The sequence below is a fragment of the Talpa europaea genome (assembly GCF_964194135.1).
Source record: "Talpa europaea genome assembly, chromosome: 6".
Taxonomy (NCBI): domain Eukaryota; kingdom Metazoa; phylum Chordata; class Mammalia; order Eulipotyphla; family Talpidae; genus Talpa; species Talpa europaea.
Window position 1 is genome coordinate 46388687 of NC_140072.1, and position 27631 is coordinate 46416317.

Here is a 27631-nt window from a genome sequence, read left to right on the forward strand (position 1 = left end):
AGGAAAAACTCAGAAACAGTTTTATGCTTATTCTCTACTGATTTCAGGTCAAAATACCAGATATAAAGAAGCAAGTTGCTTTTAAATAATGATATTTCTTACCTAGAATATTTTTTCTTTTTCTTTCCAGTTTTGACTCAATGATCTCTTGGGTTCGTGCAGATGAAGTTTGAGCAGAAAAATTCAGATAAACAGGGACATAGCCAGCTGACTCTTGAATTTTGTTTAGCAATCTTTTGGCAATAACAGTCTTTAAAATTAAAAAAAATATTAATTGGTTTTATAGTCAATACATCTTCCCATTATCTATATCAGTAATAAGCTCACATAAGGAGTAATAAATAGGATAAGAGGAAAGAGGTTAAAACCAGATTGAAATGTCTGCCTTTCTTTTCCTGAGATTTCAGTTAATTATATTTGTCAGTTCAAAGAAATATTCTCATTAGCTTTATCTCAGAAAAGTGTTTTTATTTTAGTATCATACCAAAATCCCTTTTGGTTTCTATTCAATTTGATTTAACAGCAAGAATCAGTCTTGCAGTTTGACAGAAGGACCCAAACTTTTTTTCAGAAACAGTTTGGAGGGGAAATAGTGAATGTCTGTTTTTGTGAATGCCCCCAAACAAGAAGACCAAATAGTCAGTATTTCCCCATACTCTTCTTTTCCCAGATACCACTGCTGTAACAATCTGTTCAGCAGGAGAACAGACTGACCTCCATCAGTCATTTGTTGGGGATATGTGCCTTGGCCAACTCCCACCCTAACTTGAGCACTGGCCACCTGACAAATTCCAAGGGATAAAACATAAAAGTCCCCAAACACAAAACATTGATGTACAGGGTCCTCTAGAGTATACAGTATGCATACCAAGAATTTATGCAGGAATTGGCTAACTTTGGAGTAATTCCCAAGGTTGATACTAGTTCATAATAGTTAGATTACTCCTGAAAAAAATGACTAAAATTCAAAAGAATTTCCCTTGAGAAATAGGTGTTATTTATGGGGTTAACAATTTGAAGTCCACCATATCCTCATTTTCACACAGACTTTCTTGTTTGATGTTTCCTACCTTGCCAACTCCAGTTGTTCCAGTAAACAACACTGAATGTCTGACAGCCAGTAGTTTTTCCATTAGATACCCAAAGCGCACTGTGTCAACTGTGGGGACAAGCATTTTAAAAAATGGAATGTCTTGGCTGTACTTGAAGGTGGGTATGATTCGTTCCCAGGGATCCATTCGTCTGGTGTCAAAGTCCATGTAAATGCTCCATAGGTCACCAGAACTGGGAAGCTAAAATATAAAATGAAACACCACTTTCAATAGGATTGACACAAATATTCTGCACAGAAACAAAGGCAGTCAGAGAATGTGAATGAATTTAGATTTCTTTGTAGAGAAGTAGTTGTTCAGGTATTAGAACCTAACTTTTAAATACAGTCCTGCAACATGATGTATGAAAAAAAATGTTATGTTGATTATTGTAAAACCCCACATTAAAATTGTAAAGCAATTTCAATTTAGCTCCAATTCAGGGAATTACTTCATGCCAAATACTGTGCTTGGCATTGAGGGGAAGGGCTGAATGAGATCCAGCCTCTGCCTTCAATGACCTTGCAATCCACACAAGGGGCTCTTAAAAAGAGAAATAACATTTTTATTTTATTCAAAGACTTGCTATCCCCTATTACCATTTCTTTTAATGTTCAAATTTGCCCAGATGGGCCAGTGGGAATATCTTCAAACTGGCTCCTGTGTTCTTTTGGTATGTGCCATCATTCTTTGAGCATTTTTTTGCTATCTGATATGGAAAGGTATGTTCTAGGCTAATTTCGTACTTTCCCTGCCGCAGTTTTCAAATCAGCAATCTCATTAAAGAGTCTTAGTTCTCTTTTGAGAGACAGGTAGTTAGCAATAAACACACTAAGTTTGTTCACTGCTATTGAGTTGTCATTGCTCCCAGTTCCTCTCAGCTTAAAACTAGGAGATTTTTGTATGTATGAAAACACATACACACTCACAAATATGTATATATCTATCTATATATACATATATGTGTGTATATGTGTGTGTATATATATATATACATATACGTATTTGTAAATATCTAAAACCTACACACACTAAATAATTTCATGAGACCCTATACATGCACTAAATAATCTCCAATTTGAACCTAACAACAGGGTGCATTCTAATCTTTCTCATTCCATATCTTCTTTCCCTTTAACAATGAGAAACCTGGTTGCCATTATGTCAAAGTATTTATTCATCTGTACAATATTTTAATGTACAGAAATAGTTTCAGGGTTGCTAAACCATTACCTTGTGAAAAATAAATTTAGGAGATTAGAATGCAATGTTAATTGATAGTAGTGAGCTTTTATATACTTTTACATCTTACTTTCTTCATATGGCTAGGAGAGACTCCTAAAAATTTTAATACAGGAGGGGGGCGGAGCAACATGGCGGCGAGGAGACGCTGCGAGTAAGATCTCCCATTAAAAAAAGTTAATAGGGAGGAAAAGCGGCAGGCCCCAGTGAGAACTGGGACACGGAAGATAAACGGACGACTCCAGCAAACTGCCCGAAGAAGAAAGTTGCCATAAAAGAGGACGAGAAGGGAGGGAAGCGCAGAACCCTGCTCCCCTCCCCCGCCCACAGAGGCGGCACTCTCCGACCGGCAGAGAGGAGGAAAACAACAAACCAAAACGCCCAACAAGAAAAACGGACGCAGCAAGTGGGACTGTGAGTGGAAAGGAACTATTTCAGCCACCACACCCCGTGAACGGGAGCTGAGGCGAACCCTGCAGGATCCGCTGCGGAGGTGAGCTCCAGGCGCCATTAAAGAGCCCCGCCCCCCAGGAGGAGACCTGCACCAGCACACAGCCCCGGCCGCCCGGTAAGCTTGCGCGAAAGCGGCGCTCGGATTGCAGCTGCCCAGGTCCCCGCGCCTGCGACCTAGGCTTGCGGGGAGACGGCGGAGGCCCTCCCTGAGTGAGCAGGAACAAGGCGCCCAGGCAGGGGAGCGGGATTCAAAAGGCGCCATTCCCGCGCCACTGATCTGGGCTACAGCCTGCGTCCTGGAACTGAGGTCTTTGGAACTGAGACCCTGGGCACGAAATTAGGGGGAGACGGCGGAGGCCCTCCCTGAGTGAGCAGGAACAAGGCGCCCAGGAAGGGGAGCGGGATTCAAAAGGTGCCATTCCCGCGCCACTGATCTGGGCTACAGCCCGCGTCCTGGAACTGAGGGCTTTGGAACTGAGACCCGGGGCACGAAATTAGGGGCGTGGGTTCCCCACGACGGTGGGGCACAAGGCAGACACAGCACCCCAAAGCCGTTGAGGTGTACCCTACCATCCCCGCTCTGCTCCCTGTCCCACGGGGTGGAAAATCAGCTCCCCAAGGGCTCTAGGAGAGATCTCTGGCGCCACCTAGCGACTTGACCCCAGCACAGGCTCCTGAAGGAGCTAGTGGCCAGCTGGGGAGTTAGCCCACACCGGGCCCCTTCCGAACAAGTAGTCTGAGCCCACAGGGAGAGCGAGCACCCACAGCCGGGGCAGACCAGGCGCGCAGAAGAGTGTGCCTGAGACCAGAAGCGCAGGGAGTGTGTCCCACATCACCATTTTAGAACAGGGACATTTCTTCAGTAAAGACTACCTGCAGAAGGCTTCCTCAGGAGCCAGAGGTGAGCGGGGGAAGTTCGCCCACGCCAGACCCCCTCTGGCCTGCAGTCCAAGCCCAGAGGGGAGCAGGAACCCACCGCCGGGGCAGACCAGGCGCACAGGGGAGTGTGTCCCCACATCGGCATTTTAGAACAGGGACCTTTCTCCAGTAAAGGCTGCTTGAAACTGACAGATGACTCCTGGAAGAACCAGAGGGGAACAGAGAAGCCCACCCAAGATGCCGGCAAGTCCCAACAACACAGTGTCCCAACGCATACGGCAAATTAGAAAACAGACAGTAGGGAGGAGAAGAACCACACGCAACCTAGCAACTCTCCAGAGAAAAAGCACACCACAAAAAGAAAGCCAGCCCCCAGATTGCAACGACAATAACTTGGAAGAATTTCTGAGCCTTCCAGAAAGAGAATTTAAAATTGCCGTGATTAAAAAACTGACAGAAGTCATAAAGGAAAACAATGATAAGGGAAAAATAATCAACGATCAGAAGAATGCAATTGAGTCCCTAGAGAGGGAAAACAATGGTCAGAAGAAAGAAATTGAGTCCCTAAAGAGGGAAGTAAAAGAAATGCAGGAGATCAAAGAATTAATGGAAGAACTAAAGAATTCTGGGAAAAGCAATGAAAGCAGAATAGATGAAATGGAAGAACGAATAAGTAATCTTGAAGACACAGAAATAAAAAGAACCAAAACAGGGCCTCCCCGGTGGCGCAGCGGTTGAGCGCTGGGTTGCGAAGCTGCCCGCAACCTCTGCAGCGCTGGTTCGATCCCCGGCAGCTCCCCGGCAGCTCCCCGGCCACCGGAGGAGGGTCCCACATGGCGCGCAGACCTCTCCTGCCGCCCGCTGCTCCCCTCAGCAGTGTACTTCGGTCCTTCTGCCTGCTCTGCTCCCCGCTCTGGCTCTGGTGAATTCTCTCACCCTCCCCCGCTTCTGACTGTACCCAGTGCTTGTATGTGTAAACAAACAAAACAAACAAATAAATAAATAAATCTTTAAAAAAAAAAAAAAAAAAAAAAAAAAAAAAAAAAAAAAAAGAACCAAAACAGAAAAGGAAAGAGAAGTACGAAGGAAAAAGAACGAAGAAAGACTTCGGGAACTATCTGACTCCATGAGGAAAGGAAATATAAGAGTTATAGGAATACCAGAAGGAGAGGAGAGAGATGTAGGAACAGAGAAAATATTCAAAGAGATAATTGAAGAGAACTTCCCAAATGTGAAGAAGGAGCTGAAAATTGATATACAAGAAGCAAGAAGAACACCAAACTTCCACGACGAAAGGAAAAATACAGCAAGACACATAATAGTAAAGCTCCCAAGAATCCAGGACAAGGAAAAAATAATGAAGCTGGCAAGAGGGAAGAAACAGATAACATTCAAAGGAAAACCAATCAGGCTGACATCAGACTTCTCCGAAGAAACACTACGGGCAAGGAGAGAGTGGAGGGACATAGTCAACAGACTCCAAGAAAACAGATGCCAACCAAGAATACTCTATCCCGCAAAGCTCTCCTTCCTCTTTGAAGAAAGAATATGGACCTTCCCAGACAAACAGAAACTCCGGAATTTCATTGCAACTAAACCCCCACTCCAAAAAATACTACAAGGAGTCCTAAAGCCAGAACCTCAGAGCGACGAATAACAATGAAAGAAGGCCAAAAAAAAAAAAAGTTATTAAAAGAATAAATAAATAAAATCAAAGGAAAGACAAACACAATGGCAAATACAGATGTTAACATATCAATATTAACTCTAAATGTAAATGGACTAAACTCTTCAATAAAAAGACACAGAGTTGCAGCCTGGATTAAGAAACAAAACCCAACCTTTTGCTGTCTCCAGGAAACACATTTAGCTACAAAAGATAAAAATAGGCTCAAAGTTAAAGGATGGAAAACAATCCTACAAGCAAATGGACCAAAAAAGAAAGCAGGAACAGCTATACTTATATCAGATAAAACAGATTTCAAACTCAAAAAGATAAAAAGAGACCCCAATGGTCACTACATTATGATCAAGGGGACAATACTTCAAGAAGAAATAACACTCATTAACATATACTCACCAAACGAAGGAACACCAAAATATATCAGACAACTGTTGTCCTCTCTGAAAACAGACATCAGAGAAAACACATACGTAGTGGGAGACTTCAACACACCACTATCAACAATGGATAGATCAACAAGACAAAAAATAAGTAAAGAAACCAAAGCTCTAAATAAAGACCTAGAGCAATTGGGCTTAACAGACATCTATAGAACACTAAACCCCAAAAAAACGGAGTACACATTTTTCTCAAGCGCACACGGATCATTCTCCAGGATCGATCACATACTGGGGCACAAGACAAACATCAACAGATACACCAAGATTGAAATCATATCAACCATCTTTTCTGACCATGAAGGCATCAAACTAGAAATAAACCATAAAAAGAAGGCAAGGAACTTTCCTACCTCATGGAGATTAAAAACCACACTACTGGAAGACCATTGGACTAATGAGGAGATCAAAGAAGAAATTAAAAAATTTTTTGAATTGAACGACAAGGAGGACACCAATATCCTAAATGTATGGGATGCAGCAAAAGCAGTAATAAGAGGAAAATATATAGCAATAGAAGCTCACATCAAGAAACAAGAAAGAACGCAAAGAAACAACCTAATCTCGAAGCTCAAAGATCTAGAAAAAGAACAACAAAAAAACCCCAAAACCAGTAGAAGAAAAGAAATAATAAAAACCAAAGCAGAAATAAATGAAATTGAAACTAAAAAAACAATCCAAAAGATCAATGAAACCAAGAGCTGGTTCTTTGAAAAAATCAATAAAATAGACAAACCCCTAGCCAGGCTCACAAAGGAAAAAAGGGAGAAAGCACAAATAAACAGGATCATCAATGAAAGAGGAGAAATCACAACGGACACAGCAGAAATCAAAAGAATAATCAGTAACTACTATGAACAGTTATATGGAAACAAGTTTAACAATCTAGAGGAGATGGACAAATTCCTACAACTCTACAATCACCCAAAGCTAGATAAAGAAGAAATAGAACACCTAAACAGACCAATTACAATTAGCGAAATTGAAATGGTAATCAAAAACCTCCCCAAAAACAAAAGCCCAGGACCTGATGGATTTACAAATGAATTCTACCAAACATTCAGAGACGAATTAGTGCCTATCCTTCACAAACTCTTCCAAAAAATTGAGAAGGAAGGGACAATACCAAACACGTTCTATGAAGCCAACATTACACTAATACCAAAACCGAACAAGGACAACACAAAAAAGGAAAACTACAGGCCAATCTCCCTAATGAACACTGATGCAAAAATCCTCAATAAAATTTTAGCTATCAGAATCCAACAATGTATCCATAAGATAATTCACCACGACCAAGTTGGATTCATTCCAGGGGCACAAGGATGGTTTAACATCCGAAAATCAATCAACGTTATCCAACACATCAACAAAAAGAAATATAAAAACCATATGATAATATCAATAGATGCTGAGAAAGCTTTCGACAAAGTGCAACACCCATTCATGATAAAAGCCCTTGAAATTCTTGGGATACAAGGAACATACCTCAACATCATAAAGGCCATCTATGACAAGCCAACAGCCAGTATCATTCTCAATGGTGAAAAGCTGAAAGCATTTCCATTAAGATCTGGAACAAGACAAGGATGTCCACTCTCACCATTGCTTTTCAATATAATACTGGAAGTCCTAGCCAGGGCAATAAGACAAGAGAAAGACATCCAAGGAATCCAAATAGGAAAAGAAGAAGTCAAACTATCACTATTTGCAGACGATATGATATTATACATAGAGAACCCCAAAAACTCCACAGAAAAGCTAATTCAACTCATCAATCAGTTCAGTAAAGTGGCAGGATACAAAATCAACACGCAAAAGTCAGTAGCCTTCCTATACACAAACAATAAATCTGAAGAAGAAGAAATCAAAAAGACCATCCCTTTTGTTATTGAAACAAAAAAAATCAAATATTTGGGAATAAATCTAACAAAAGAGGTAAAGGACCTATACAAAGAAAACTATAAAACACTGTTAAAAGAAATAGAAGAAGACACAAAGAAATGGAGAGACATCCCCTGCTCATGGATTGGAAGAATAAACATTATTAAAATGGCCATCCTTCCAAAAGCAATATACAGATTCAATGCTATTCCAATCAAAATTTCAATGTCATTCTTCAAAGAAATAGAACAATTATTGATGAAATTCATATGGAATCACAAAAAACCCCGAATAGCCAAAGCTCTCCTGAAAAAAAAAGAAGGGAATGGAGGCATCAGACTCCCAGACTTCAAGCTATACTACAAAGCCATAATCATCAAAACTGCATGGTATTGGAACAAGAACAGACATACAGACCAATGGAATCGAATAGAAAATCCAGAAATAAACCCACATATTTATGGTCAACTAATCTTTGACAAAGGAGCAAAGAATATGCATTGGAGCAAAGAAAGTTTGTTCAATAAATGGTGCTGGGAAAACTGGGTCGCTACATGCAAAAGAATGAAGCTTGACCACCACCTCACACCATACACAAAAATCAACTCAAAATGGATTAAAGAACTAGACATAAGACCTGAAACCATAAAATATATAGAAGGAAATATAGGCGAAACACTACGTGATTTGCACATCAAAGACATCTTTACAGACACATCACCCAAAGCAGTGATAGTGAAGGCAAAGATAAACAGCTGGGACTACATCAAATTAAAGAGCTTTTGCACAGCAAAAGAGACAATAACAAAAACAAAGAGAAACCCCACCAACTGGGAGAACATTTTTGCACCCAACACTAATGATAAAGGACTGATCACAAAAATCTGCAAAGAGCTGATGAGACTCAACAACAACAAAGAAAATAATCCAGTCCAAAAATGGGCAGAAGAGCTAAAAAGAAACTTCTCTGAAGAGGAAATGCAAATGGCCAACAGGCATATGAAAAAATGTTCAACATCACTTGTCATCAGGGAAATGCAAATCAAAACTACCATGAGATACCATCTTACACCAGTGAGAATGGCACATATTAAAAAAACTAGCAACAACAAATGTTGGCGAGGGTGTGGAGAAAAAGGAACTCTTCTGCACTGTTGGTGGGAGTGCAAACTGGTCCAACCACTGTGGAAAGCTGTGTGGAGATTTCTGGACCTACTAAACATAGAGCTTCCACATGATCCAGCAATTCCACTCCTAGGTATTTACCCAAAGGACACAGAAACATCAATTCCAAAGAACACCTGCACCCCTATGTTTATAGCAGCACTGTTTACAATAGCTAAGCTTTGGAAACAACCCAAATGCCCAAAAATAGATGACTGGATCAAGAAGATGTGGTACATATATACCATGGAATATTACTCAGCATTCAAAAAAGATAAACACATGCAATTTGCAGCAACATGGATGGCGCTGGAAGGGATCATGCTCAGCGAAATAAGCCAAAAAGAAAAAGAAAAATACCGGATGGTCTCACTCATAGCAGGAATCTAGAAAACTTAAATAAGGGACCAGGAAAATGAATAACTATAAGAAAGTGAAAATCAAAATCAACAAAAAACTATGAACCAGAGACACTTTTAGGGGGGCGGGGGCGGGAGGGGAGGGATTGGGGTCAGAATGAGGGGCTGCAATTGTATGGGGAATATAACAATAAAATTTATAAAAAAAAAAAAAGATAAAAAAAAATAATAATAAAAAAAAAATTTTAATACAATAAATGTTATTTCTGGTTTAAAAAATTGGCTAATTTTAGAAGCCCTTATAATAGAGAATAAGTCTTTTAAAGTTTTAGTCTTGAAATTTAATTTTAAAGGGTTAAAGTAATTATGTTAAAATTAAGTTTATTTGACTCTTACCCTGGCATCAGGATTATCATCAAATTGTGTCCTAATAAATGTGTCAAAAGCATCCCAGTGGACTTCATTTAGATTTCCACCCAAAGACCATAAATAGCAGAATATAAAAGTCTGACATAGTAGAGTGTTCAGTTTTGCTTGTTCCTGAAAGAACAGAGAGAGAATTTTAATAGCTTCCAAGTTAACATGAAAGAATTCTAAATTGCAAACTCTAAGGACTGTTTTCTTTTGTTTAGGCTCATTTATTTTAAAAAGTGCTCAGTGTATGCTTCTTATACTTCACTCAATGGTTTATAGGGTGCTTTTTAGCAGCACATATTTGAATACTTTGATGAGAAAATGAATGGCAAGGAATATGTAGAAAAAAAATTCAAGGTTGCCTTTCACTGGACTATTACAACTTTGTTTCTCCCTGCATGAAGGTGCTTAAGCAGCTGCTACACAAACAATTATTGGTAATATATCTTTGACTCTAAGGGAATTTAAACATTGAGCAGAAGAATACTGAGAGGTTCTCTAACATCCCTCCAACTTCGGGATTCTATGGATCTATTTATAGTTGTTAGTATCCTAGAAAATTAACTTGAAAATCATATCATGTTACAGAAAATTTAGAGTTACTTATTTGCAAATCAACTTTTTAGTAATCCCATCTCCCAAGCTCTTATAGCACCAAGAAAACCCTTCATACCATTGTCAAATATGCTCCGTCTTTCTCAAATAACAAAGACTTCAATAAACAACAGAGGGTAGTAACTTTGCTGATGTCCACTTGGGGGATTGCTTGGCTGCATTTTTTATTGATAAAATGTAAACCATCATCAACATAACGTCGGAAAAGTTTCAATATATATTCTTGAGTTTCCTCATTCAGCTGAAAATGAAATAAGTAAATAACTGTTTAGAAAGACCAGATGAAATATTTGATTAAATTTAGAACCAGTTTGGTACAAATGTCATTATTGCAATATAATTTGACTTTTGGACTAAAGGTTATAAACATCTTTCAAACAAAATATGAAAGAAATCAAGAAAAAAAAACCCTATGACTGGAAGGACACATGGGAGAGATTCTGGTAGCTGAAAATAATCTACATGTCATAATCTGGTAATGGTAGTGTACATTGATTTATTTTATAGCCACTTGTTAAACAGTCAACATATATGTCATGCAGTCTCTAAGCTTATAATATCTTTCATAATTAAGAACAATGAAAAAAAACAAACAAAACGAGCTAGAAGGAATTATGCACAGTGAAATAAGCTAGAAGGAAAAAGAAAACTGTCAGATGGTTTCACTTATAACAGAAATATAGGGGAACCAAATAAGACATCAGTGTAAAAAAAATAATAACAGTTCAAAACACAACAAAGCAAAACCTGACAATTATAAACCAGAGACATACTGCAGGAGAGGAGGAGGGAGAGAGATGAGAGGGAGGGAGGGAGGAGCACAGGGGACTGTGGTGATGGTGCACAGGTGCCTTGGGGAAGGAAATTCTATGGGGACTCAACCTGAGGGGGTGGGGGGAAGCCAATATTGTTTAAAAAATAAAAAAAACCTTTTTTTTTTTTTAAAAGAAAACATAAAGAGACACTTTAAAATTCTACTTATATAAAAGAAATAATTCCCAAAGATTTCTAAGAAGAATGCAGCCCTTCTCACCACTTCTATTCAACATTCTTTTATTTTTTCTTTTATTTTATTTTGTTAAAGATTTGTTTATTTATGGCTAGTGGTGGAGAGGGTGAAGTCTCACTGCAAAGACAAGTGAACAATCTGCAGCACTTAGAAGCCCAAGCCTGTACCTGGCAGCAGAGGCCATTATTGAGCAAATTAGGACAGCCTGTGCCAAGTTCCCCCGCCCCCCGCCCCCACCCCGCACAGCAAGTATACAACAACCTCTGACGGCTCCTATGTGGTGTATTTCTCCTGTGACCCGTTGCTAAGTGATTTGAGCTTAGTGAACATTTCTCACTCATACCACAGAGAGGTGCAGTAGAAAGTAGGAATGGAATTTAGGATCCCTGAAGCACCAAACAGAGTTTGCTATAGAGAGAGGAAAAGTGGCAGAGTTTTCTACTGGTTTGGAGCTGCCCTCATCTTCATGAGGTCAGAGAGTAAGTCTTTGAGCCCCAGCTTTTATTCACTTCCCCACCTGCTACCAGTGTAAACAAAGAAGATAAACAAAACTAAGCCCACAGCACCCCAGTCCCCCAAATGCAAATAAGGCAATACACATGCCTAGGAGGCAAGGAATATCTGAATACAAGATGGAAAAACCAGGAGAGGAACAGAAATGTGAGAGGAACTGAAATGTGAGAAGTCCAGAAACGTGTCAAAAAGAATGGAAACAACAAATATTGATGAAGATGTGGAGAAAAGGGAACACTCATGCACTCGGAAGACAGATACCAGATGATTTCACTTTACTCATGGAATATAAATAATCAAAGAACACATATTGGCACAGCACAGCAAAAATAATTCCCAACCAGTTACTGGTTACTAGAGAGAATGGGGGGAAGGAGGAGCACACAGAGAAAAGAAGGGGATAGATCATTGACCGAGGTGAGTGAAGCATGTGTATATATGGAGATGTGAAGACTGAAAATAATTACACAATATGGAAGAACAGAGTTGGAGAACTATCAGGTTTCAAGACTTACTATAAAGCTATAGAATTCAAGACCATGTGGTATTGGCAAAGAACAGACAAGTAGGTCAATAGAAAAGAGTACAAAGCCAGATATAGACCCATATTGTTAACTGGTCCGTGGAAAATATAGTTAATTGATACAAAGGAACAAAGTACAATATGTAAACATATATGTAAACAAAATACATAAACAAAGGCAATCCAACGGAGCAGGAATAGTGTCTTCTACAAGTGTTGCTGGAACAACTGGACATCTACATACAAAGAAAGAATCTAGACATTGATCTTACACCTTTGACAGAAATTAACTCACAATGAATCATAGTTTATATACACACAGGTATAAAACTTGTTAGTAGCAGACCATGTAGGTGACCTTAGGTTTGGAATGTGTTTCTAGATATACTACAAAAGCACAATCCATGAAAGAAAACCTATTAACTTTGGCTTCTCTAAATGGAAAACTTGTACTCTGTGAAAGTTATTGTTAAGAATGAAAAAACTAGTCATGCTGGAAAAAAATCTGCAGAACAAGTATTTGATAAAGAACTTATGTTCACCTGGTGTGATTCCGTCCTGCGTGCTGTTCCTCGGAACAGTAGTCATTTATCTCTGTCTGCCTTCTCTCCCACCTGAGTCCATGTCACCACCCCATGGAAGATTCAATGGACATGGACATGAGCCCTCTGAGGCTCCAGAACTATCTTTTCAGTTGTGAACTAAAGGCCGACAAAGATTGTCACTTCAAAGTGGATAATGATAAAAATGAGCACCAGTTATCTTTAAGAACGGTCAGTTTAGGGGCTGGTGCAAAGGATGAACTACACATTGTTGAAGCAGAAGCCATAAATTATGAAGGCAGTCCTATTAAAATAACACTTGCAACTTTGAAAATGTCTGTAGAGGCAACGGTTTCCCTTGGGGGCTTTGAAATCATTCTACCTGTGGTCTTACAGTTGAAGTATGGTTCAGGGCCTGTGCATATTAGTGGACAGCACTTAGTAGCTGTGGAGGAAGATGCAGAATCAGAAGATGAAGAGGAGAAGGATGTGAAACTCCTGAGTATATCTGGGAAGCGTTCAACACCTGGAAATGGTAGCAAGTTTCCACAGAAAAAAGTAAAACTTGCTGCTGATGAAGATGAGGATGATGACAACAATGATGACGACGATGACAATGATGATGATTTTGATGATGAAGAAGCTGAAGAAAAATTACCTGTAAAGAAATCTATACGAATACTCCAGCCAAAAATGCACAAAAGTCAAACCAGAATGGAAAAGACTGAAAACCATCAACATCAAGATCAAAAGGCCAAGAATCTTTCAAAGAACAGGAAAAAACTCCTAAAACACCAAAAGGACCTAGTTCTGTAGAAGACATTAAAGCAAAAATGCAAGCAAGTATAGAAAAAGGTGGTTCTCTTCTCAAAGTGGAAGCCAAGTTCATCAATTATGTGAAGAATTGCTTCCGGATGACTTATTAGGAGGCTATTCAAGATCTCTGGCAGTAGAGGAAATCTCTTTAAGAAAATAGTTCAGTGTGTTAAAATTTTCCATCTTATTTTATTTCTGTAACAGTTGATATCTGGCTGTCCTTTTTATAATGCAGAGTGAGAACTTTCCCTACCGTGTCTGATAAATGTGGTCCAGGTTTCATTGCCAAGAATGTGCTGTCCAAAATGCCTGTTTAGTTTTTAAAGATGGAACTCCACCCTTTACTTGATTTTAAGTATGTATGAAATGTTATAATAGGACATAGCAGTAGTGGTGGCCTGACAAATGGAAATGATGGGGAGACAAAAATATACATGTGAAATAAACTCAGTATTTTAATAAAGTGAAAAAAAAGAACTTATGTCCAAAATATATTAAGAACTCTTAAAATTCAATAATAACAAACAACCTAATAAAATGTGGGCAAAAGATTTGAACAGGCACTTCCCCGAAGAAGCTCTACAGATGGCAAACAAGCATATGAGAAGACACTCCATATCACATGGACATTAAAAAATGAGATACCTCTATATACTTACTAGAATGGCTAAAATCTAAAACACTGAAAACAAAAAATGTTGGTAAAGATGTGAAGCAACAAGAACTCTCATTTATTGTTGGTGGGAGTACAAAATAGGATGGCCACTTTGGAAGACAGACTAACAGTTTCTTACTAAGTTAAACATAGTATTTACCATATGATCCAACAATTGCATTTGGGGTATTTATCCAATGAGTTTAAAACTTATGTTCAAAAAAAAAAAAGAAAAAAATAAAATTCACTTATTTTAATTAAAAAAAAGAAAACTTATGTTCAGACAAAAGCATGCACATGGATATTCATAGAGATTTTGCTTATAACTGCCCCAAATTGGAAGCAATTCTGAGCTATATCAGTGGGAGAATGGAAAAGCTTGGTAAATTAGTGCCCCCTAAAAGAGCTATCAAGCCGCAGAAAGACATGACAGAAGCTTAAATGTGTACTACTAAGTGGAAAAAGCCAACCTGAAAAAACTATATTTTGTACAATGTCTACTGGATGACATTCTGGAAATGGCAAAACTATGAAGACAGTAGAAAGATCAGTGTTTGCCAGTGGTTGGGAGCGGGTCTGGCTGGATGAATAGGTGAAGCTCAGACTTTTAATGCAGTATAACTATCTTGTATGGTAATATCAGGGTGTGTTAATATGCATTTGTCAAAAGCCAGAGGATTGTTCAATACAAAGAGTGAATTCTAATGTAAACTATAGACTCTAGTTAATAATAATATGTCAATATTGGTACATCAGCTTTAACAAATATACAATGCAAATACAAAATGTTAATAATAGAGAAAATCACTAAGGATAGATATTATTTGATAATGCTCTGTCCTATCTGTTAAATTTTTCTGTAAACCTAAAACTACTCTAAATATTAAGTCTATTATTTTTTAAAAAAGTGAATTTGTGAAGCAGTTCATGATAGATAAATTCTCAATTCTGAGCATTACTTTCTTTAGTAAGGTACTTTGAAATTTGACCATAAAATTCTTAAAATGTTGGCGGTTAATAACGAGGAAAATTATGGCTTTCTGATTCATCTTTGGAGAGGGACGCAGAAAGATGACGGTTTTTTTGGAATAGGAATGAGTATGGATGAAGCACTTCAAAGATCACTTGTTAAAGAGAAGTCTTATTTTAGAATGAAGAGGGCACAGAAGAAACAGAACTGTGTTATTCTTAATAATGATGTAAAAGCTTTCCTTCACTTTGGGGTGGATGGTTAGAACACATCTTGGGTCAGAGGCCTAAGATTGGGTGGAAGGTAAAGTAATTTTCTTTTCTCTCTGGCTCTCAGAAGTGTTAGGGGCTCCTGAAATCTAAAAATAATGACAGTGCCTGCATTTAAACGTTATTTTCTTATATTGTGATAATTTCTTATTATCCTGAGCCCTTTTTAAGCTCCTTTAAAAAAAATATCTAGCCTATTTTAGCTGTTTTTGGGGGGACTCAAGGAAGTAGTTTGAGTTTGTACTCATGTGGGAGATGACAGAGAGGAGGAAGGAACTAGAGTGACTAGGCAGGCTGGAAGGCAAATAATGACAGATTCTGGGCACATATAAACATTCCTGGAGGATTCCAAGAATTCTTAGAGAAAAGACTAGTTTCCTAAAATTCCCTCAATCAAGCACAGCGAAGCCTTAACCAATTACTGTTTGGGCACTCAAGGTGAGTATGCACCCTGACTGATGGAGATGTTGAGGATTAGTTATCTGGTTGCACTTACTTTGTTAGAAATACTATTCATCCAAGTTTTAACATAAGGCATCCATTTCAGTTCTTCAGGATCCACAAACACCATTCCACACCGACTGACTGTTGCAGGGGAGGCAACCTTTAGATCTTGCACCTAAAATTTAAAAAAGTTGAACAGGAAACAGCTAATATGTTACTTCTTATTCTTATAACTCCAGTGTTTGTGAATTACACTTTTAAAATTTAAGTTAACACTGAAATACTATGTGGAAGAAAGTGGGAGAACTTTAAGTAATCAGAACTGTGGAAGGAAATTTAAATGTGGCACAAGCTGAAAAAACCCCCTGAAGTCTTTATGAGAGGGGATAGGTAAATTTCCCTCTTTTTCTTTTTTCATTCTTGTAGCCAAACACATAGCCTAATACCTAGCACACAGTAGGCATTCAATCAGTGTTTGATAAATGAATAGAGCAGGGACAGTATCTTCCATAATGTTTGTAGTTGTATTTGACCCATATTCCTCTTGCAGTCCCTTCATCAAATATTCATACCACAAAGGGGTAATTTACTTGTATTAAGCATAACATTTTTAAAGCATTTTAAATCATTTAAAATCACCAATAAATATATTAACTAGAAAAAGAAATGCTGGGGAAGCCAGGATTTATTTCCCTTTTGTTAAGAAACAGGAATATTTGAGAGATTTTTGGGTGTCAGGACAAGTAATCTACTACAAAAGGACAATTTAGTAATTATTTAGTATGTTATCACAAAACCATGGTAGGCATTCTAAATAATAAATAGATATCAGTGTGAAAAAAAATTAATGATGGTATGCCAATCTGACACACTTTCACTTCACAATACAGCATTACATTTACCTCAAAAAGCATGTGGATTTGAGGTGTGAGTTTAATCCTCTCACTGTTAGCCAGACAAAGCATCTTGTTATCATCTAACACTGTATTCATATTTTCAATCCAAAGGGCATCCACTGGTCCATCACTGATGATCCATTTATGGTCTTCTGAGGTATCATTCACTGCTGCTCGGACACTCAATGCCATCAAACCATCTTTCCACTCCAAAGTTAAGTTGTTAATTTCCCCATATAATTCTCCCATTGTAATTGATTTAGGATTAAGAACAAATGTTTTAACTGGTTGGTAAAAAGGTTTGTCTACACCAAGTTTTCTCAAATCCCCTAAAGTTTCTGCTAGTATTTGGTAAACTGTGGTCTTCCCACCTCCCGTTGGCCCCACTAACATAACACCATGCCTTACGAGCATAGTTTCATAGAATTGTATCACTTTTTTAACCATACTCATTTCAGGCTGAAGATTTCGTCCATTCATGACATTTATAATTGTTGACTGTAATATACCATAATCATGTTCTGGAATATGGACTCCAGGAAAAAGATCAGATATGATTCCACTGAAAAAATAAAAAGAATATCAATTAGGAATCACTGGCCTTTGATATTTTCCCACATACGTCACAATTAGTGGATTAAACAGTACAGTGCATTTTATTTTCTCACTGATCTTTTCTTCTAATCAAGCATAGAAATTCATGTTTCCTATTTGTTATGCTGGAATCTCTCATTTCTTCGATATATTGTATGATTTTTTTATTTTTCTGCGTTGCCAACAGTACATGGCAGGGTACCAAATGTATAGAAAGTGGTGAATTTATCAGTTTATTTTAGAAATTACATTCATATCTCAACTTTTCCCCAAAGCATATATATATGTTCTTATTGTATACAGATATTCAGAAAAATAAGATGGAAATAAAAATTGAAAACTAGAAGTAGGTAAAAAGGGGAGTAAAGAAAAATCTGACTGTTTTTATGGGAAAGTTAATATGGCATGTTTCTGGGGTAAAAAAAAGAAGCTAAATCCCTATTTCAAACTATATACACAAATACACTTGAGATACAGTAGAGAGTTTAACTTAAAACACTAAAATATTAGATGAAAATACAAGAGATTGGAATTTGCAACACCGTGTAAGAAGGTCTTGCTAAGAAGTTTACAATTGTAAAAATGTTCGTAAGGTAAAAAATAAAAACAAACAAGCAAAAACCAAACTTCTGTGAAATAAAAGGATTCATAATTAAAGAATGAAAGACAGATTTAGAGAAGCATTTCCCAAATTTTATATCAGATAAAGGTTATGAGCTGCTACAATTGATATGAAAACAAATACAATAGAAAAAAATGCTCTAAGAATTATAAATATAGGTGAGTGATGAATAAAAAAATGCCCAAAGACACTAATAAATAAATACATAATAAGATAGGGCATGACTTTTGGCCTTTCTTTAAAACATTTAATGGGAAATGGGCATTTTCATATAAATGAAAAGTGGTAAAATTCTTTGAAGGACATCTTGATAGAATCTCTCTAAATTAAATTATGTCCATACTCCATGATTGAGGGAACTTACTTCCTAGAATTTCAAACGTAGAAAACCATAAATATATTAAGAGAGGAATTTTCAAAATGAAAACAATTGGGAAAATCTAAATGTCCATACATAAATCTTTCCCATCAAAGTAATTCAGCATATTTACTGTATCTCAAAGTACCAACTTTTACAATAGCACTCTAGCAGCAATTAAAAAAAAATCATGGTTATATACTAACATGTAAAAGATGCTCATAAGTCACTAAATGCAACAGCAATGTTTATAAAATGCAAATGTAAAAACACAATATAAAACAGTATCAACGAATTTTTGCTTCCAGAAAGACGGAGTAGACTGACTTTTCCCTACTCAAGTACAACTAAACATCCTGTATATCATGTATAAAACAAACACAAGATGACTGAAAGCTGGAGAGGGCGCAGACTGCCTGGTTACCTTGAGATACAAAGAATGACATGAAAGAGTCCCTGGTTTCTTTTGCCTTATATCCTGGCAACCCAGAAGTGCCAATGGGCACAGATCAAAAAACAAAACCAAATGATCCAAACAAACCAGAAAAAATTTTCTCCCTTTATCCAAAGGAACAGGAAATGGACAATCTAGCAAGACAGAAAATTTTTAGGCAATAACTGCTTTACCCCAGCCAACCTCACAGGAAAAAACTGTGGCCCTGTTCCTAACCATCTAGCAGAGGCTGAATGGGAAGCCTAGTTTACCCTCACCACCTGGAATAAGTCTCACCAACTTCCTCCCTTCTCCTCTCCCAAGGTGTCGGAGAAGGTCATATAGGGTACCAGGATATTTTTCCTCACTGGGAAGTAATTGATACCTGCAGTGGTGGTGATCACACAGGAAGGCTGGACTTCCAACTATGCCCGGGAATAATGAGGCATCCCTCCCTTTCTCTAAAGGGGTGGCATCAGAGGAGGCCTAGGGGAGATCAGGACTTTATTCACTGCTGAGTGATAATGCACCTTCCACTGTGGGGCCAGTGGAGGTCTTGTGGTGAGGCACTCTCACACCTGTCACACAGGGCATTAATATTGGTGGGGAACTGAAATTCCTACATGGAAGTAATGAGGAGTTCCACCCCGCCAAACCCCAATAGCTATAGTGGAAGTGGAGTGGGGAGCCTTGAATTCTATCATCACCTGGCAGTAAAAGGTTACACTCCTAATGTCTCCTGACAGTGACATCAGAAAAAAACAGCTAGGGAGGAGGAGGGAGAGGAATCAGAGCGAGGGAGGGAGGAACACATGGGAATGAGGTGATGGTGCACGGGTGCATTGGTGAAGGAAACTCTATGGAGACTACATCTGATGGGGTTGGGGGAAGCAAATATTGCTTAAAAGTGAACAATGATGTAAAAAAATAAAAAAAAGAGGGCCTTCCCTGGTGGCACAGCGGTTGAGCACTGGACTGCGAGGCTGCCCACAGCCTCTGCAGCGCCAGTTCGATCCCCGGCCACTGGCGAGGGTCCCACAAAAAAAAAAAAAAAAAAAAAAAAGGAAAAAGCCAGCTAAAACAAATTTGAGTAAGATCCAGAGACAATCAATAAATGTCAATACTGAGAAGACAGAGGCATTAAAATTATTTAATTGCAAATATTTTAAAAAGGAGCAGTAAAAATGTTTCAATGACTCATCATGAACACCCTGGAAACAAAAGAAAAAATAAACATCTCAGCCAAGAAGAAAAAAATACATAAAAATAAAATGGAAAATTTAAAATTAAATGGAAAACCATAGTACAATAACAAAACTAAATTTTTTTTAAACACTGATTTTTCTTTTCTTTTTTTTTTTTTTTAAAGATTTATTTAGTTATTTATACAAGCACTGGGTACAGTCAGAAGCGCGGGAGGGTGAGAGAATTCACCAGAGCCAGAGCGGGGAGCAGAGCAGGCAGAAGGACCAAAGTACACTGCTGAGGGGAGCAGCGGGTGGCAGGAGAGGTCTGCATGCCATGTGGGACCCTCGCCGGCGGCCGGGGATCAAACCAGTGCTGCAGAGGCTGTGGGCAGCCTCGCAGCCCAGTGCTCAACCACTGTGCCACCAAGGGAGGCCCTAACAGAACTAAATTTTAAAAAAAATTAGCGAATGACCTCAACTTCAGAACGGAAAGGACAGGGGAAGGAATTTATGAACTGGATGTATTCTGGAAAAGACAGGGTCTGATGGAGGACAAAGGCAAAGAGGCTCCTCAGCGCGGTCACAAATGGACATGCCAGGATGAAGGATGTGCACCAGGGAAAATGGCAACCAGTCTAGGCGAGAACTGGAGAACAGAGTGCTCCCAGGAGATAGAATCCATAAAACATTTTTTATGAATTTTTTTCCCCTTTGAAGAATTACACTCTGCCAGAAATTGGAGCTGAATTAGTGATAGATTTATAGCAAAGTAGATAAAGGATTAAAAATGGTTTTTAAAAGATAATAAATGTAGGGAAATTAAAAAAAAGATAAATTAACAAGGGGAACATAGCTCAGCTGTGAATAATATTTATATAACTATAAGAAATTATGGGGACCCTGTATATTTAGCTCATGTTATGTTGTACTGTAACAATACAGAGCAGATGGGGAGGGAGGGATGCATGCGCACGTGTTCATTTCTCTCTTAGAACCTTTATAGGTGACATCTCAAGCTAACAAATGGAGAAATGGCAAAAACCTGATCCTAACAAATGTGGAGGGAAAAAGTAAAATTAATCAAAACAAAAGAGTTGAAAAATTATTGCCTTTGGTAAATGGGAGGTGGTGAAGGCCAGGAAACTAGTTCCTCATGAGACTAATTTATGACACTCTTTAAAAACTATATACAAGTTGGACATATCTAACTTGGATAAACACAACTAAATAAAACAGGAAGAAATGGATAAAAAGCAGTCTGATTTTTTCAGGTCAGAAATTTCTATTAGGTCAGGAACTTGTAAACAAACACTAATTTGGAAAGTACACAGTTGACTAACATATCAAAAAAATAAGTGATTGGGCCTCTCCTGGTGGTGTAGCGGTTGAGCACTGGGCTGCAAGGCTGCCCGGCTGCCCATGGCCTCTGCAGTGCCGGTTCGATCCCCGGCAGCCAGTGAGGGTCCCGTATGGCACCACAGACCTCTCCTGCCACGCCTGCTGCTCCCCTCAGCAGTGTGTTTCAGTCTGCCTGTTCTGTTCCCCGCTCTGGCTCTGGTGAATTCTCTCACCCTCCTGAGCTTCTGACTGTACCCAGTGCTTGTATGAATAAATAAATAAATCTTTAAAAAAAAATAAGTGAATGGATTGATGCTAAAATTTTAGTACATTTATTTGAAACTAGTAATTTTTAAAGTGCAATAAGTATTTCTAGAAAAGATGAGAAATTTATTACTTAATTAGAAAATAACATAATTAAAAATATAATTATCTACATAGTAGCTATGCTTTATTCTGTAACATCTAGAAAGTTACCTGAACAGAACAGCATCATCAGTTAGGAATTTTGGCAAATTGGAGTCTCGTAAAGCTCTTATCAATACCACATCTTCACTCAGATTTGGGTGCTCTCTTTTTAAAGACCTGAATGCAAATGAATAATTAAGATGATATTTTGAGAACATACTATTGAACATAATTTTCCAAACGTATGGGTCAGGGATTCCTCTTGCAAAATGGTGTGGAGGTCACCTTTCTGCAGATTTCTGCTGGGCATTTCCCTTGCACGCCAAAAGTCCAGCTTCTTTAGGCTACACGTCAGGCACTGATGCCTTGAGGAGAATGACAAGGACATTTTCTCAACACTTTCCCCCTTCCTCTTGGTCAATCCATACTTTATCTAACCTGAAGCTACAGTTCCTGAACGTGTCCTGGTGAATCACATCCCTCTGAGTTTTCTCTTGACCCAGAGTGCTCTGCTTTGCTCTTTTGCTGGCTTTTATTTCCCCTTTAAAATCCAGCCCTGTTACTTCCTGCTCTGGAAAGTTCCTCTAGTCCCCTCTTCAGTGAACCCACTGAGTCTCACAGTTGTCTCACCACATCGTATCCCACATGCTGCTCATTTGTCTGTCTCACCCCCTGGGCTGTGGTTGTGTTTCCTGAGTGCAGGTATATTGGAACTCCTTAGTATCCCCAGCCCTTAAATGATAATCTTGTGCAAAGACATACTGTATTTGGGAGGTTAAAAGGAAAAAAAAAAAAAAAACAAAACCCAACAAAACAGAAGGTAGGAAAGGGCAGGGATATTTATGCATGGATCCAGGAGTCAGGCACAAGGGTCTGGATGTGTGGAGCCCCAGCCAGTGAATCAGGGCCTGAGAGGGAGGACTAGAAAAGAGATTCCCTCAGAAGCTCGGGACAAGTTGGGAATGCTAGATGTACAAGTTTTAAGAGGCTATAAAGAGAGAATTTAGGGGCTGAAAAGAAGAAAGACACTTGCTTTATTAGAAACTTGGTGTGGGACCAAGCATTAAGATAGAGGTTAAGACTAGGAGATTACCCTGGATTGAAAATGCTTTGAAGAAACTGGTTTCCTCGAATGCTTCAGACTTGTCAGCTATGAACTGTATGTCTTTTAAATCAAGCCATCTTACTTATGCTAGTAAAGGCTTTTGTATACGAAAACCCAATGTAAGCAATGAGTTCAAGGGAAATGAAAGTGAGCTAGGTTGATTCAGGTTCAGTCTGGGGCCACTCTGTTGGGTTCCACAGTGCAGAACTGTTCAGGGATGAGGACAGATGCCCCATTTCACTGTGGCAAGGGGATATCAAGCTATGAGTGATGACAGCAGCAGCAGCTGTAATATTTATTCATCACTTGCTATGTTGCTTGAAGAGCCATCTGTGAATTACCCATTTAATGCATTTGATTTCATGGTTTGGAATTTCACTCTTGACCACTTTGGTTTCTTACCCAGCCATGACCAGCACAGACTTCACAGCTCTCATGCCGAAGTCATAGTGATCCTGCTGAGAGAGCTGTTCACTGCAAAGTTTATACATCTGAGTCATTTTTCTTGCTAGTATCTTACTAGATTCAAATCCTTCAGAATATAGAATTACCTAGAAAAAATTTGAATGCCATGCCTATTATATTACATTAATGACAATATATCAACATAATAGCAACATATTCAAAATCTGCTGTAATCATTACACTTCTCTAAGTTGTTATGTCATTTAACAAAAGAAAATAAAACATGAAGGAAAGAGGGTTCTTTGTGCAACAAGAAGGCAGAAGTTGAGACATATTATGGGATGCTTGAGATCTGTTTCTGCTTTCTTCTATAGGTGAAGATATGGCCTTGGTGGGATTTGGTTCAAGGAACAGCAAAATCTAGTCTTTGAAAATATTCACATTATAGAAGTTGGATGATGTTATAAAGCCTGTCCACAAAAATAAAAATTGATCTTCTCCAATCTGACAGTATCAGTGACAGTGATATGCTCCTTTTACGCTCCCTGGGAGTCAAGGGAGGCTATGAAAAGATTTGCAATCTTCTTGTGTCCATCTTGCTTCTGACAGGTTTCTGCATCCTTGGTTAAATAAATCAATGATGATAATAAATGTGGATGTAAACCATTCCCTGAATCCATATTTACTGGAATCACTGCTATTGACCTCAGTATAAGGGCTGAAATGATGCAGAGATTTCTTACTGGTATCTATTTTGTTTACTGTTCAATCATTACCTGTTAGCACAGTGATCTGCACACTGCAAGTAATTAAAAATATTTACTTTGACAATAGACCCTTATTCAGTCATTCTATAATAACTATAGGAATAGCACTCAGGAGACTGCATTGTTAAATTTATCCAATCAATAACTGAGTAATATAACAACAGGACAAAGCATGAAATGTGACAAAATGTGGACTGAATTCTAAATCTGGTTTTCCTCCTACCAGTACTAGACAAAGAACAAGTCACTTATGAAGCCTGTCCACAGAGGGTCTGGAGAGAAGAATATGCTGCTATAATTGCCCATCATACTCCAGGGGCCACAGGGGGGTGCAGGGAATCATGAGATGCTTGAAGCATTACAGTAATAAAAGTTGTAATTTTTCTATTTTATTCTAAGGTAATTATACTCATTTTTAAATAGAAGAATATCTAAAATTCGCTGTTAATAAAGGAATTTATTAGTCATAGGAAATAATCTGTGCTTTCTGAGAAATCCATTCTAAAAGGAATGCTGCCATGAAATGCAGCATTGAGCACAGGGTCCTTTTGAAAATGTCCTATATTTTGATTTTAGTTGTTACATGGGTAAATAGATATGTAAGAATTCGCTGAGTTGTACCCTGTGATTGATATACTTTACTGTATGTTATACTTCAGGAAAAAGTACCAAGAAAACAACATGAGATTGGTTCTTAGCATGAAATTTAAATACATTGGTTCTTAGATAGCATGAAAGAAAAAAAAAAGTTTAAATAAAGTGATTCCTAGATAGAGGAAACCAATACAATCATAAGTCATTAATTTATTAATGATTACTACTTTTTAACACTGTTGTACAGACTTTCAAACCAATTCCTCTCCTGCATCCTAGCGCTTAGTATTGCTTCTACTCAACACCCCTTGCCTCTAATAAAAACAATAATGCACAAAAGGAAGTGAGAATAACAAGCATTTTTAGAACAAATCCAGATGTTTTAAGATCTAGAGATGAACTGATAAGAGCCAATGAACTGGTTAATTAAACTCATTGATTCATTCCAGTTTTCAGACCTACTATATTCCAGATACCATTCAGGGCCTTAGGGATATAGCAGTTGCCCCCCCCCATCCCCACCAAAAAAAAAAAAAAAAAATTCCATATGCTAACAATTATATTTACACAAAAAAATAAGTGATTGGGCACATTCATAAAGGAAACATTCTACCTCAGTGGAATTAAGAGGGTAAATAAAAAAACAAGTTTAATTTTTGCTGCTTTATAATGTGAAGCTCACCTCTGCTATCAAGGCATAATTTGGAACCATCATGGCAAAAGGTCTAAACAGGGCTTTCAAATTATCTGGCAATTCGGTTCTACCTGCGTATCCAGGATTCATGGTGATGAAGGCTGCACAAGTCATAACCAATTTTATTTCTCGTCCCTCAAACATGAATCTAGAAAGCTAGTTAGAGAAAATACATAAATTAACACTTCTTCAGACATTTGTAAATTCTTTTACATACTCCTACTCCAGTACAAAACTTATTCAATGATTCAGGCAAAGAAGACTGAAGTCTATTGATGTACAAAGGGAAAATTTCTCTCTTGATTTTGGCCTACCCACTCCTAGTCTCTTCAGGCTCAGTATTTCTCATTTTTTGCCTTCCTGCCCCTGCCTTGCCCAACATGTCTCTTGTTTCCTGGGTGAATCCTGCAATTTTCTGACCCCTACATTTTTGCTGAGACTCCCCAGTTCAACCTAGACTTTATGGTCACTGAACCTTCTCCACCTGCACCTGGCAGTATTCCCCAAGAAATTCCAACCTGATCTAGTCCCAGTATTACTGTTACTAGAACCAACCTTTCATCACTATTCAATAGTAAACATCTGTTGACCATCTACTGTAGGTGAGGCTATGGATTAGGCCTGGAGCTAGAGAGCAGGAGACTCACTTCTGAGCCCTCAAGAAGCTCCTGGCTTGCTGTGTGGAGTCAGATCTGGAAACTATGACATGCAGGGCAAGAGATGGGGCAGTGGAGGTGTGTGCAAAGTCCACAGGGAGCAAAGCCCATAGGAGGAGCAGGGAAGACTGCTTATGGATAAGTAGGGACAGTTATTCCAAGAGGAGCAGGAACATGAAACAGCACTGCATGTTCAGAGAATGAACAGCTATGTGCTTTGCTAAGAGGAAAGTGTGAGCTAGACCAAAGTTTGATGATCAGAATCTTGCATAGCATGACTGAAAAATTTAGATTTTGTCCCATGGGTGGGAAGAAGCAGAGAATTTTGAGCAGAGTGATAGCATCAAAGATGGCAGTGGAAAGGATGGACTAGCTATGGTAGGGGGACCAGCAAACAATTGTTATTAGGGAGAAGACAAGAACCAGAATTTGGAAGCTATCATTGGGGATAGGAGGCATTTAGCAGATGAAATTAAAGACACGTGGTAATGTCTTACATTCTAAGGTTGATAGTACTGGGGAAAGCCCAAGATGGGTTCCAGGTTTCTCACTGGGTTACTGGATGAAGGCATTATTAACAGTCATAAAGAACATATTAGAAGACCAGGATGGAGCTGTGTCATAGTCCGGAAGAAAAAATGCGGACAATACAACTGGAGATGACTGAATGGCTGCTTATTATTCAAATCTGTACATTTATGTGCTTTGATTTCTTCATCTATTGCAAGGCATATTTCAGCTATCTCATCTGGCCACTGGCAAGCAAGGATTTATTAGTCTCATATAGCCTACCATCTTCCTTTACCTTACACGGTTGCCCTCCAATTGGCAATGCTTTCCTATATCTCACTCTCTTTGGTTCCTTCTCCCTTATTCCCCATGCCTTGCTCTCAGCTAATTGCTTGGCAAGGGCATAATGGTTTATGAATTATGACATATCTGGAGGTGCCTGCATTTAATACAGGCCTTCCAAGAGGATGTGAGAAGCAGAAGAGTATTGAAGGAGCTCAGACTGTAGGGTCACATAAATTTAGGTGTGTATTTTGGTTCTCTAGTGTTCCCAGAAATATTTTCTAACTTCTTTGAATTCTCTTCACTTATAACATAGGGAAAATGCCATCAACTTGGCATTTTGGTGTGCCGAAATGCACACACACTGAATGGCAAGAGCTTTGGCTAGGTCTTTGGTAGTTGGGTGTGAAGATGAAATAAATGTAAAGTACAATGATTGTATAATTTAGTAGTTCATGAAAGCCCAATTTCATTTTTCTTTTTATTCTATAATTAGCTTTTTTGCAGAGGTAATAATCAAAATATATAGCCACTCTGTAGCAGGGACCCCAACAATGAGGATGGACAGTGTTCCTAGATCTAGAACCGGGTTCAGAGACCCCTTTGCTATGCTGAAATAAACCTGTATCCCTGAATTCTGAGGAGGCCTGGGGCCCTCTGGACAGTGGGGGACTGTCAAGGGACTTGGGGTAATGGCTATTCAAATATTAGGGCAATTGGCAAGGCTGTTCCATGCAGGCTGAACATATCTCACAAAGTCAACACAGAGTGATGTGGGACTTGGTCTCATCTTCACTGCCATCAGCTTCAAAATACAAA

At 38.5% G+C, this 27631-nt stretch overlaps 1 protein-coding gene and 1 pseudogene across 2 annotated transcripts in view; one reads left to right on the forward strand and one right to left on the reverse strand.

Moving 5' to 3' along the window:
• Nucleotides 1-27631, reverse strand: part of DNAH6 (dynein axonemal heavy chain 6) — a gene marked incomplete at its 3' end in the record, with an annotated part of 180030 nt that overhangs the window by 88605 nt on the left and 63794 nt on the right. Inside the window, exons 30-38 of the mRNA XM_084235770.1 lie at nt 25353-25520; nt 23307-23455; nt 21869-21976; nt 16866-17421; nt 16016-16138; nt 10281-10463; nt 9590-9733; nt 1071-1292; nt 103-250 (exon numbers count right to left, since the gene is read on the reverse strand). Of these exons, the coding sequence (XP_084091896.1) occupies nt 103-250; nt 1071-1292; nt 9590-9733; nt 10281-10463; nt 16016-16138; nt 16866-17421; nt 21869-21976; nt 23307-23455; nt 25353-25520 (1801 nt within the window). The remainder of the gene's footprint in view (nt 1-102; nt 251-1070; nt 1293-9589; nt 9734-10280; nt 10464-16015; nt 16139-16865; nt 17422-21868; nt 21977-23306; nt 23456-25352; nt 25521-27631) is intronic.
• On the forward strand, nt 12903-13735 carry LOC311171922 (nucleophosmin-like; annotated as a pseudogene). The gene has a single exon. The product of its transcript is annotated as a nucleophosmin-like (transcript).